Below are 14,390 nucleotides of genomic sequence, written 5' to 3'. Positions count from 1 at the left end.
CATAAAGGGCAAATGACAGATAAAATAACAATACAAGTAGGTTTAAAACAAGGTTGCATACTGTCACCTTTGCTCTTTAATATATGTCTTAACCGTATACTGGAAAAAACCATTGAAAGATAAAACGGGATCCCTTGGAACTACCTTCAGAACAAGAAACTAGCAGATATGGAATACGCAGATGATATCTGTTTCGTAGCGAACACAATAGATGATATGAAGGGCATGTTAAGGAAGTTAGAGGTAAAGTCTGCAGAAGTGGGTCTTAAAATAAAATTAACACGAACAAGGCAGTAGAGATGAGAATAGGAGTATCTAACTGTGACAAACTATACATCAACCAACAAGAAATAAAACAGGTTCAAGAATTTTGCTACTTAGGCAGTATAATCAGTGCAAAAGGTGGAGCTCGAGCAGATATTAAACAGAGAATACGAAAAGCACAACATGCCTTTGGAACCCTCGCAAATATATAGAGATCAACACATATTAGCCCAAATACTAAAATAAGGCTATTTAATAGTAACGTGAAAACTGTGCTACTTTATGGGAGTGAAACATGGGCAATAACTGACGGAAATGTAAATAAAATCCAAGTTTTTGTAAATAGATGTCTACGTAAAATTCTAAAGGTATATTGGCCCAATACCATAACAAATGTAGCACTATGGAGGAAAACCAAACAAGAACCCATCAGAACAACAATAAAGAGGAAAAGATGGAACTGGCTGGGACACACCCTGAGGAAAGAAAATGCAGACATAACAAAACAAGCACTCAAATGGAGTGCAGTAGGACGAAGAAGCAGAGGACGCCCGACCAAAGCATGGAGGAGTACCATTGAAGAAGACTACAAAAGTATGAAGAAAACCTGGGGAGAAATAGCAACCATGGCCAGAAATAGAGGGGAATGGAGAAGCTTCGTGGATGCCCTATGCTCCTTCACGGAGTAACAGGATTGGATATATATAAATACACCAATGTTATTTTTATATACAGTTATAATAAACTTCTTTAGACTGACGTCACTAAAAACTGCAGCTATCTTCGCGTCAATTTATTTTTTAAATTGACAGCGAATGAGTTCGAATCCCCACCAGTGAGAACTTTTTTTACTTTTTAAATCCCTAACTTTTTATCTTTTATTACTTTAAATCTTATAAATGATTAAAAAATCAATCAAATTAAAATGAAATAAGTAACCAGTGTATATCTTCCACATTTACTTCATATTTAACATATCCTATAATTTTTAAAGCAAATACTTCTTATCGCTACCCAAGTTAATAATGATAATGAATAAAACATAAAAAGACGATGGATAAAATAGACTAAAATAAAATAGGTAATCTTCCTTTTATTCGTCACAAGTCAATAGTTTTATTTTTACAATATAATAATAAACAAAATTAAGTAATTCAACATAAATGAAGATAATAATGAAAATGTAAATAATGAATATGTACATTCTATATTATGTTTAACACATTAGATCAAACATAGTGACAAAATCGGCTAATTCGAAATAGTTGCTATGTACCTACCATAACATTGGACAGTTTAATATCTCTTTGTACCAACGATTTACCATGAATGTGATTTAGTGCTTGAGAAATGTCATATATCCAGTCCCACAAAAGGGATTCCTCAAACATATATCTACAGACAAAATCAGCCAAACTGATTTGCGATATCTAATGAGAGGTTGTACGAAGCTGGTTTTGTTGAATATAGTATGATAACACGTCGATACTTTGGTGATAAGCAGACATAAAATTACAATAGTATATAACGTGCTATAAGAAGTAGTCACTTCTGTCGCAAGTACCACGTGCCGTTATTTATTGTCTTTCGTTTTTGAAATCCATATCGATTTCACTAGTCGTGAATAAAAATGCTTTTAATGACAATGAAAACTTACATCTAGGAGTAGCTGTCTGCTCCTTTTCCACCTCTCTCTCAACCACACTAGATTTCGATCTGTGATGTCCATGTTTCTGGTGTCCGTGGTAGTCAGAATTGATGCTCTGGCCAGAGTCTGACTTGTTCTGATTGAAACTGCTACCCGAACTGTGTCTGTGATGTCCGCTAGACTCCGATCTCCTATGCCCTGTTGGTAGCTTTGAGCCAGAGCTGGGCCTGGTACTCATTTTTCAACCGCCAGGGGAAGTGCAATACAAAAACAATTCTTCATTGTCTAGAAAAGAAGATACACGTAAATAAAAAGCTATTACTTATAGTAGACTAAGAAGTTTTCCATACATCAAAAATTAAAAGAGAAAATACCAATGATTGGCTGTATACCATAGTTTAAACAAACTTACAATGAAGTAAGTAAAAAAATTGTTCATTAAGCCCATGAAACCAATATTCTCATGTCTCACAGTGAACCCATACAACTGGTGAAAAATACCAATGTTGCGTCTGCTGAATTTAGCACATATTGTAAAAATAATGGACTCAAGCTCAACGTAACAAAAATACATTTTATGCGTTTCTTACCAAAAAACTTAACTCCAAATTCTGACTTTTATTTACATGTAGATGGCAAATCAGTAGAAAGTTATACAACGAAATTTTTGGGGGTAACCCTAGATCTAGATCATAAACTTACATGGGAAACTCACGTAAATCATGTATCAGCAAAGTTAAGTACATGTAGCTATATAATGCGTAATTTAAGAGGTGTCTCATTTGATATATTGCGAATGATTTACTTCAGTTTAGTCTAGTCTGTACTTCAGTATGGCTTAATATTTTGGGGTTGCTCATCTCATTTTGAACGGGCATTTATAGCTCAAAAGAAAGGTTTAAGAAGTATGTATGGCGTTCCATTTTCGGATAGTTGCAAGTCATTATTTAAGAAGTCTAATATTTTAACACTACCTAGCCTTTTAATTTTCCAATTAATATTGCACATTGAGGAAAACAAGCTCAAGTTTGACAGAAATGAAGACATTCACTCACATGATACTAGAGGTAAATCAAATTTTCGACAACCTTTCTCTAGATTAGGTGTATCCCAACATGCACCTGAATATATTGGAATAAAGTGTTATAAAATTGGAATAAAATAGTCAATATATTAACTCTCAATAATTCTTCACATAAAGGTTTTCGCCAAACAGTGTATTCATTTTTAATGGACAACACATTCTACAGTATTGATAGATTTTTAAATTTGTAACATTTTTGCAACAATAGTTCTAAAATTTTTATTTGTAACTTTTATTTATTTCTTATTTATTTTATTGTAATCACTGTTTTATTTTAATCATGTGTACTTTTACTATATATTATACTCTATTGTACTAAAATTTTGACTAGTCCGATAAGATTTATACATTTTTTTTGTAAGAATTGTGTAAACTTTGTGGATGAATAAATTCTATCTATCTATCTAAGTAAAAAACCGTCCTAATGCATTATAAATCTTTAACATTTTTTCGATCCGGTCGAACCATTATCAGGGAAACATATTGAGAGTAGTTGAAGGTTGGTAGGTATCAGTTGGCAGGTCGAGGGCTGAGAACAATAAGGTTTCAAGTGCCATTTCACACATTTTTCAGGAAACAAATTTCTAATTTTAAACTGTCATAACTTCGTTATTTGAACTACTGTAAATAAGTTATTTTATACTACAGTGTGGTAAATTGTGACAACACCTCAATAATATCATAAGTAAGATCTGAATGTGTGATTTTGTAACATTTTTACGACGTCTGCAGTGTATTTGGAACTTTAATGCACTATAAGCCTTGTACTTGGAACCTTAAGGAATTATAATATAAACAGTTCACAGAAAATTTTAAATTTTCCAAAATATTGTTAGCGCAATTGGTGAAATTATGCAATAAATTTCAAAATAAAGCGAATGTTTATTCTTAAATTGAAAATCATAAGAAAAAAAACAAGAAAAAAATATTTTTCCTAAATTAAGCTTAAAAAGAGAGAACTTGAAATGAAAATAAAAAAATACTTATAAATTATGGAAAAATGTACCTAATTAAATTTATCTTTTTTTATATTGAATACATCACGAATCAACAAACTTTTTACTTTATTTCTGACGTAAAATGTCTCTTGGAACCTTATGGACAGAACCTGAAAATATTTCACGTACTTGAAACCATATTTCATTATTGATTACACCGCCATCTAGAAACAATTCAACATATTTCAAATATCATTCGATGCAGAATTCTTTATTAAATAGAATCCTTTACAAAAACCGATTTTGTACAAAATGTCGCTTGAAACTCTATGGTTCTCAACCCTCGAGGTATCGATCATCAGATGAACTGTCCATTTTTTGAGCAATGGTCAGTGTGTTCCCTTAAAGTGAATTTTTTAACATCAACCTCATGTCATCATAATTTTATATTTTATTGCAATATCATGTAATTTATAGGTTTTCATAACCAGTGGCTTTAACTACTATCAAGATGTTTCACAGATGTTGGTCCGACTGGATCGAAAACGTTTTGAAGATTTATAACTCATTTGGATGGTTTTCAAAATATTTTAATAAGACGTTAGAGGGAAAGACTCGTCAAATATCGTTATCGTACTAGATAATGACATTCTATTAAAAATAACAAAGTTGCTAGTTATTTTGAGATTTTAGAGACACCCTATACGCTCTGAGCTTCGCTGGTGGCGCTCCTAGCGGATTACTAATTCAACATTCACCGGTAATTTTTAAATTTATTATTTAATTATTATCGCTTAATATTTACAACGCAAAAAAGTAATTAAATTTAATCGATTTTTTTAAGATTTTGCTAATCAATTTGACGTTTTATTGATAAAATATGAATTTCTTACTTCGGATACTTTCACAGTTATCGTGTAGATGGCGCTAAGATTAGTAGAATAATTTATAATTAAATATTACGGAACAGTAAAAAAACTTAAATTCAGTATTTAAAACGTATTTAAGGTAAAAATATATACCACAGCTTTGACCAACTAATATTTTTTATAATTAATGTTTTTAATTTTAATTTTAAATTAATCACTTTGACATTTATGTCAAATTTCCGGTAAAGGTTTACAGACTTGTCACTACTGGCGCTCGCGAATTTGTAAATATCCCCTCTACGTACGAGCTCACAGCGTATATACCTGAAAATATTTTATGGTTCTACGCATCATTAATTCCTGCAACTTTTATAAAAATACTAGCTATAATACCCGGCTTCGCCCGGGAGTTGATATGAGATTACGCGGTAGTTGCAATAAAAAAATAAACTATGACGTAATAGTAAAAAAATTTATTGAAAACATTCGCTCATTTTTTACACTATTTGCTTATAAACAACGTTTTTCATTTTAATGTCTGGAGCATATATAAGGTACATGTCCCAAATAAGGCCCGGTTCCCAACAAGGCCCACCCTCATGTTTTCACCTAAATAATTTGAAAAAGTACTAAATTATCTTGAATCCAGTTAGGTACTGGCATGTAGTGGACGAGACAACAACTACTTCGGAAGCCATTTGTGTGTTGGTCATTTTATGTTCATTTGTGTTACCGCAACCGAGGAAGCATAGCTGTCTTCTTATTTGTAAGGTATGTTACATCTGCTTACATCCATTATGTTATAAATAATTTTTTAATTGTAAATTTGTGTTCGTAAACAGGAAACTGTGTTTTTTAATATGGTAGTTTTATTTTTCTAAAACGGCGTATATTTACAAAGTTATTAACAACTTAACAGTTTCAACTGCTATTAAGCGGGTAGCTCCTAGTAAGGCCCACCCGTGGCTCTCCCAAGAAGGCCCGGGTGGGCCTTAATCGGCACGCTCGTGTTTTTGTGTACTATTGAGTACAGTTTGGAAATTAAGAAGAGCTAATTGATAACACATTTCGACAAAAGCCAAGTTGCATGAAAAAATAATATTTATTGTGCTACAAGGGATCACTTAAAGTTGAAAATATAGAGAATAATAATTATATAAGCAAAAAATAGATAAGAAAAATCATAAAATATTACAAGTAGGCTAATATAAAAAATAAATTTAATAAGCAATATTAAAACACATTTTTTTATAATCTAACATGGAAGTTAAATTATTTGGTTTTGTTCATCCGGCAATTTATTTGTACTTACGTCGAAATAATTTTTCAAAGACTATAAAAATAAATGTAAGCATACAATTCACGAGTGTGAGCGTATTGTTTCATTTATTTTTTTAATTTCAGATGAATTCAAAGAATAAACGTGCTACCTGGAGTGAGGATGATTTAAAAAAAGCGATGGGAGCTGTTAATGAAGGGATGTCAGTCAGAACTGCATCCAAAACTTACGGTATCCCCAGGCGTACGTTACGTAACCACGTAAGCAGCGGTGTAGCAACCAAGAGGTTAGGAAGGAGACCTTGCTTAGAGGAAGCTCAAGAAAAAGAACTTACTCAAAGAATTTTTTCGGCTTGCTGAAGTTGGGTATCCAGTTACAGCTAAAGTACTCCGACGCTGTGTATTTGAGTTCGGCGAAAAAAATAATTTTCAGAATCCCTTCAATGAAGCAAAAGGTATGGCTGGGAGCAAATGGCTCAAGTTATTTCTACTGAGGAACCCAGAGGTTGCCAGAAGGAAGGCGCAACATATGAACCCAGGAAGAGCTGCAAAACTGAATAAGTTTATTGTCAACGATCATTTCCAGAAGTTAAAAAATATCATGACCGAATTAGAGGCATTTGACAAGCCACAGCTCATCTATAATATGGATGAAAAGGGCTGTCGTCTGTCTCTCCATAAGTCTCCTCAAGTTTTGGCAAAGAAAGGCGAAAAACGGCTACATTTTGTTGCTCCTGAACACGGGCAAAATGTATCTATCGTGTCATGTGGGAATGCAATTGGACAGGTCATTCCTCCAATGATCATTTTCAAAGGAAAGCGACGCAAGCCAGAATGGGAAGATTATTTGCCACCTGGAACAGCGGTGGAAATGACAGACAAGGGCTCAATAACTACAATGACCTTTATTAAGTGGCTGAATCATTTTGCCAAATACAAGCCTGCAGGAGAAGTTGTTCTGATTTTTGATGGAGCATCGTCACATCTAGATCCAGATATTTGTGACGTTGCTGAAGGTCACAGTACTAGACTGTACTGCTTACCTAGCAATACGACTCACGAGCTACAACCTATGGACAAGTCAGTCTTTAAACCGTTCGAGTCGTATTGGGATGACGAAGTCCAATTACATTGGTCAACAAATAAAGGGGAAGAAAACAGAACAATTAGTAGACGAGTATTTGGAAAGCTCATGAAAAATACGTTCTTATTCGTCTAATTCCAAATCGACTAATTCAACGCGAAATCACCGAAGAAAGAAGCGTCTTTCGGGAAAACCTTATTAACATTTTTTAAGTATCGAAAAAAAGCTTATTATTTGTTTTTTACAAAAGTTTACAGCATCAAAAATAAACGAGTTACACTGAAAAAAAAAAGTTGGCCCCTTTTTTTGTAAAAAAATCGTGAAAACCTCCCTCTATTTAGCACCCTAAATGAAATTAATCGTTTGGCTTTACCATCTATTTTAACTGTGTGTGTATTGTTTATATGATCTGTAAGTTTGATTGGTTTGAAGTGCTTATTTTTGAAAACATTTGGTTTTATATTAAAAAAAATTTCTAAAAATTTTTTAAAAATTTCATTTTTTCAAAATAACTTAAAAAGTATTAGTGATAAGAAAAATCTTAAAGAGTAAAAAAATGTAGGTTTTGCTATTATAAATATGATAGTTTCATTTTGTTTCTCCGTAAGACAAAAATTGGTTAAGATAGGGCTGTTCAAAATTTGCATACACTCGTGATTAGTGACCCATTCCAGCTTTCTCAATTATAACCCTTTCAAAAATAAACACTTTAAACCGGTGAGACTGACAGATCATATAAAAGATAGATAGGTAAGTAAATTGTTTGTAAAGCGGTAGCGAATAATTTCATTTGGGGAGCTAAACACGGCGAGATTTTCATGATTTTTTACAAAAAAAAAGAGGACCAACTTTATTTTGAGCGTAACTCGCTTATTTTTAATGCTAAAACTTTTGTTAACAATTAAAACAAAGCTTTTTATAAACATTTTTAAACAAATTTAAATGGAGTTTTCCCGAAAAGTGCTAAATTTTTTGGTGATTTCACCTAGAAATATTCGATTTGGAATTAGACGAATAAGAACGTACTTTTCATGGGTTACAACTTTGTTTTTATTTTATTGATAGACTTTACTGATAAACCATTTTTTGGGTTTTTTATAAGCTACACTTTTGCTAAGGATATTTTTTTTGATAAAATATTTACTTTTTGAGTTATTTGCGAAAAACCGTCTGAAAACGTAGATTTTTTTGTCGAAAAATCAACATTTTCAATGGCAAATAACTCGAAAAGTATTGACTTACGTAAAAAACTCTATAGAACAAAAGTTGCTTAAAATCAGTCAATGTATCCATTTCCTGTCTTGTCTTGAACATGTTTTTTACCCCCTAGAAGGGGTGACTGTCACCCCCCAAGTTAAAGCAACCAACGGCACAATTTCAACTTTGAAGTGGAGAGAACCTAAATCGAAATTTTCATGCAATTCGGAGTTGCCCCTGAAAATTACACGGTATCGCCGAATTTCCCGTTCCTTTAATGGGCTATTTGTATTTATTTATTACCTAATTATGTGAAAATTTAAAATTAAAATAAACAATTTATGATGTCATTTGTCATTTTTATTTATACTAATTTTCCACTCAATTAATAAATTCAAAAATGTTTTATTGTATTATTTATTATATTTTAATTCAGTACATTTCAATTATATGTTTATCCAGGAATAGAAAAATTAACCAAAATTGATTCAAATTAAATTTGTTTACGGCAACCATAGACATAATAATATACAATATTTCATGTCCTACTTTTACTTGAAGAATACACATGAAATTATTTCAAATTTACTAAATTAAGGTCTGAATATTTAAATTACGGTTCTGTCGTAGCTTGTCACAAATTTCTCAATCCGAACCTGTGCTTTTCCTCAATACAAATGGCGGGCGCGTACTCGCAAACATCAAAGGCGGCATCCGAGAGTGGGCCTTCTGCTTGTTTTCTATTCTGTGGTATAGTTCTGAACAAAATTTGGATAAATTTTGTCGATTAGATCGTTTTCAGTAGTGGCTATGTTACAGAAATCACTATTGAGTTCAATGAGGCCGGTCGTTTGGTTAGTAGGATATGTGTCTTCACCTATTTGTAAAAGTATTTTAGCAAAATGTGCTGTTGTTTCATCTTTTGATCTATTTTGTGATAAATTTGCCCCTGAATTGAAAATACATATTCAAATTTATTTCTATTAGTGTTGGTCGAAGTAACACCGAAAGAAGTCATTTGAAAGCAGGAGTTATATGATCTTATATTTTGAAGAAAGTGTTTTGATTCTTGTGTTTCCCCGGTCATGTAATGTAGAAATTCCTGTGGAGGTGCTTCCAGTGGTGGTAGCAGGGTTACCATGTCTAGGGATTTTCCCCGAATCTAGGGATTTTTTCAAGCTTTTGGAGCTCTGGAGGGATTTTTTTTGGAATCTAGGGATTTATTAAACTGTGCTAGCGCCATTTTTTGTTGTTATTAAATATCTTTTTGTTCAAATATTATTATTATTGTCATTATTTATTGTTCCCTGACATAAATATTCCTAAGTAAACATTAAAACAACCTAATCAATGATTAAAGTGGATTAAACATAGTGTTTAATAGGTTATAAATTAAATTGACAGCTGTCATCTGTCAATTTCTTCTTTTTTAGGTGACATTAATCCGATTTAGGGATTTCTAGGGGAAATTGAAGCTCCCGTCTAGGGATATTCTGAAATTTCATCTGGCAACCCTGGGTGGTAGTCGAATTTTTCCATTCATGCAACAGAGACCTGCTGTTTCTTTACTGAATTTTTTCGCAAAATTGGCAAATGTTATCCATTTTTCCGATCACAACATGTTTATGATTGTAATATTTTTTCGTCGGTTCGTAGTGGAATGCTTCCTTTGTTAAATTATCTTTTAAAATTCTCGATTCTTCTATACTTTCGTTCTCTTTTCTTTCTTCATTTTTTGTGTTTCTCAGAGTTCTCATCCTAGTTCGTTGATTTTGTAAACGTGCTTCGCGCTCTTCTTCCGTTTCATTTCTTCTATGTTCTTTTTGTTTCCGCTGTTTCGCTGCAGAACTGGCAAGATCTCTTCCTTTTTTACGTCTAGGCATTGTATTCTGTAAAATATAAATTAAATAAACATTTTATAGACAAACAATTAAAAGAAAAAGAAAAACAACCATTAGAATTAATTAAATACACTATTAATTATCTTTTCAAAAATAATTATTTTTTCAAAAATAATTAATATAAATAATTAATAATCAAACTGAGAACTTCCTTTTTCTGAAGTCGGTTAAAAATACTTACATTTGATATTTCACAATAAAGGCTCACAGACGACTTTTTTCTTCTCGGCTTCAAAATCGAGAATTAATTAAACACACTATTAAAAATACTGACACGTGATACTTCAAAATAAAAGCTCACAGATAACTTCTTTCAGTTCCTTTCGCAATCGCTTTTCAAATCGAACTAACTCTGGCGGGTGATACCGGGCCCTTATATATTCAGAGAGCTAGGCTCTAGCATATTCGGAAAAGTTCGAGAGTATTTTCTTTTACACATTCTAGAATGTACTCGACATTATCGTCCGCCGTAACAATAAGTTCTGCAGCTATAGCATAAGTAGTAAAGGCGCGAAATTTGAAAACTTAAATTTTTAAATATTATGAGAATTAATAATTAATAATTTGAATAACTAAACTTATCTCGCTTCAACTCCAAAATAAAAGCTACTTAATGCTGTATAAATACACAAAATTTAATAACTTTATTATAGAAACAAATGTAATTTAAGACTTTGTTGAAATTGGAATTTCAAATTTCGCGTCATTGCTGCACATGCTGTAATTGCCCGCAGCGCCATTCGAAACGCAACTCAAATAATCGTTGTTCTGAATGGAGTTCAACTACTCGACAACAGATGGCGCCACTACTTCACTTAATTTTCAAGTTGAGGAATTGGAAAAGCCCTTATATCTTTAAAAATACGCCCTTTAAGTTAAAACGGGAACTTACTTGTTCGAGGGGGGATAAAGGGCTACGATAAAGTCCCTTTATCGTATCGGGAATCCTTTTTAAGTTTTATCGGCACACACATTTTATCAACTTAGTTTTATTATATACAGGGTGTCCCGAAAAGATTGGTCATAAATTATACCACAGATTCTGGGGTCAAAAATAGGTTGATTGAACCTCACTTACCTATATACAATAGTGCACACAAAAAAAGTTACAGCCCTTTGAAGTTACAAAATGAAAATCGATTTTTTTTTCATATATCGAAAACTCTCAGAGATTTTTTATTGAAAATTGACATGTGGCATTTTTACGACAGCAATATCTTACAAAAAAAATTAAGTAAAATTTGTGCACCCCATACAAATTTTATGGGGGTTTTGTTCCCTTAAACCCCCCCAAACTTTTGTGTACGTTCCAATTAAATTATTATTATGGCACTATTAGTTAAACACATTATTTTTAAAACTTTTTTGCCTCTTAGTACTTTTTCGATAAGCCAGTGTTTATCGAGATATTTTGAATATTTGTCGAATCCACCACATATTTGTATATGGTTAAGTACGGTTATAGAGACCTGTTAATAATCTGAAAATTTATTTATAATTTACATTTTTAGGTATATTTTGAAAAAGAAGCTACATCTCGATAAAAGGTGACTTATGAACAAAAGACTAAGAGACAAAAGTTTTAAAAACACTGTGTTTAACTAATGGTATCACAATAATAGTTTAATTGGAACGTACACAAACATTAGGGGGGTTTAAAGGAACAAAACCCCCATAAAATTTTTACGTAAATATATTGAAAAAGAAGCCGCATCTCAATAAAAACTGGCTTATCGAAAAAATACTAAGAGGCGAAAAAGTTTTAAAAACGTTGTGTTTAACTAATGGTACCACAATAATGAATTAATTGGAACGTACACAAACGTTTGGGGGGGTTTAAGGGAACAAAATCCCCATAAATTTTTTATGGGGTGGACAAATTTCACTATAATTTTATTTTAAGATGTTCCTGATATAAAAATTATACATATCCATTTTCAATAAAAAATCTCTAATAGTTTTCGATATATTGAAAAAAATCGATTTTCATTTTGTAACTTCAAAGGGCTGTAACTTTTTTTGTGAGCATATTTGTACTAAGGTAAGTTAGGTTCAATCGAACTATTTTTGACCCCAGAATGTGTGGTATAATTTATGACCATTCTTTTCGGGACACCCTGTATAATAATGATAATGATGTTAATACCGGAATATTTAAAAGTTTGGCGAAGGGGCGAAATTGGGAATATTTAAAAATTTGGTGGAGGAGCCAGGTCTAGGGCTAGCCAAGCTTGCTAGGAAAAGCCCTTATATCTTTAAAAATACGCCCTTTAAGTTAAAACGGGAACTTACTTGTTCGAGGGGGGATAAAGGGCTATTGCACTATATAAGTCCCTTTATCGTATCGGGAATCCTTTTTAAGTTTTTGTGTGTCGGCACACACATTTTATCAACTTAGTTTTATTATATATAATGATTTTTGTAAAATTTTCAATAGATTTTGAGAAAATGTTTGATGCCATAATATTTCAGGGAACACCCTATATATTATTGTATAAATCAATAGAATATTAGTCATACTTTCATTTCAAATTAGTTTATTCTTCTAATAAATTAATAGTTTACATGATATTTGCACTTCATTCTATGGGCTGCTATGATCGCGCATATTTATAATATGTGTGAGAGACGACAAATGAGATTATACCAAGCCTTCTATTTACTCGAACTTTTGGAGTTTTTAAGTTACAGCAACGAGTTTTATGTCACTGGAAAGATAATTTTGTATTCTTTCAAAATATGTAAAAATATACAGGGCATGTCTGAAAATTTAGGATTTTTTTCATTTCCGGTTAAACCTGAAGCCATGTTTTGGGTAAAATTTAATATGATAATAGATAATAAAGTACCATATGTCTCCTAAATTTCAAATTTTCATTTTTATTACAGAGGGAGTTACGGGCACTTGAATATTTTTTTTATAAAAAATTCATAACTCTCCTCCTATGGGGAGTTACGAAATCTGATTAATGTCATTCAATTAACCGATAGGGCATCTAAAATATATCAAAAAATAAACAAATTCCTTGGAGCCATTTTTGAGAAAATCTAGTTCAAAGTTATGTTAAATTTCTTCTAAAAAACTTCTTCTAAAAAACGATAATATTCTCCTTATAACCCCATATTTATACTATATAACGACCTTTTCAAATTAAACTTATCTTCAATAGGTTTTTAGATAGGTAGGGAAATGTGCCAGGTGGGTGGTCGACTATATTGGTCGCCATTTTGAATATTCATTCGTTTTGGTCAAAATTTGCAAAAATGAGCCCTAAATAACCCCCCTATTTCGGCCACCTTTTGAGAGATTTATTTTAAAAGTTAGTTTCTCGACAAAATTCTTATAAATTTACTAATACAGAATTTCATTGAAATCGGTCCAGTAGTTTTTGCTGAGCGGAGGCGACATACATACATGCATACATACGTACATACTTTCGACATGTTTTTTTTTCTTTTTAGGCTCAGGGCGACTCAAACCGTCGAAAAAAAGTGAAATCTGAGTTTTTTTGTGCGATCCTATAACTTTATCTATTATACTACGTATGTAGTACGATAAATTAAAAAAAATATACCATTTGGTGGTTTTTTATTTAGTTTTTTACTTCACTGTAAGTAGGTTTGTTTTCCATACACCCTGTACATACAATACTATCATAAAAAACATTTATATTTTATGCAAAACTAAATTTATTAAATCAACATAAAATTAGCTGTTTTATACAGAGAGTTTGGGGATATCCTGTATATTAAAATAAAATAGTAATTGTTTACCAACAAAAATAGATCATTAGGAACTCTATAAAATATATTGTAGCGGAAGAGAAATCTTGGCCGATCCCCGTATAACAGTAAACACCTCGAGAATGACGTAATCGGATGTGCTAGGCCTCGCCGGAGAATTCTGGAAGGTACGTCACGTAGGCGGAACAAGCCGATTGCTCGAGATGGGAGTCGATTGTTCCAGAATAACAACTGGGTATAAATACGGGCATATTTTGTGAATAAGTTTAGTGTATAAGATAAATTCGTCTGTAACTTATATAAATAAAGTCGTATATAAATTACGAACCGCTAGTTTTATTGTAATTAGAAGTAATTACACTAATCACGCTACAGTTGGTGTC

At 32.1% G+C, this 14,390-nt stretch overlaps 1 protein-coding gene across 3 annotated transcripts in view; it reads right to left on the bottom strand.

Moving 5' to 3' along the window:
- Positions 1-14,390, bottom strand: part of LOC126890640 (uncharacterized) — a 98,332-nt gene that overhangs the window by 62,407 nt on the left and 21,535 nt on the right. For all 3 annotated transcript variants that reach the window (XM_050659733.1, XM_050659731.1, XM_050659732.1), the window contains exon 2: positions 1,922-2,197. In XM_050659733.1, coding sequence (XP_050515690.1) covers positions 1,922-2,150 — 229 coding nt within the window. In that variant the 5' untranslated portion in view covers positions 2,151-2,197. The remainder of the gene's footprint in view (positions 1-1,921; positions 2,198-14,390) is intronic.

This window comes from Diabrotica virgifera, chromosome 8 (assembly GCF_917563875.1).
Source record: "Diabrotica virgifera virgifera chromosome 8, PGI_DIABVI_V3a".
NCBI lineage: Eukaryota > Metazoa > Arthropoda > Insecta > Coleoptera > Chrysomelidae > Diabrotica > Diabrotica virgifera.
Note: the sequence above shows the minus strand (reverse complement) of the source record. Positions and strands in the feature narration are given on the sequence as shown.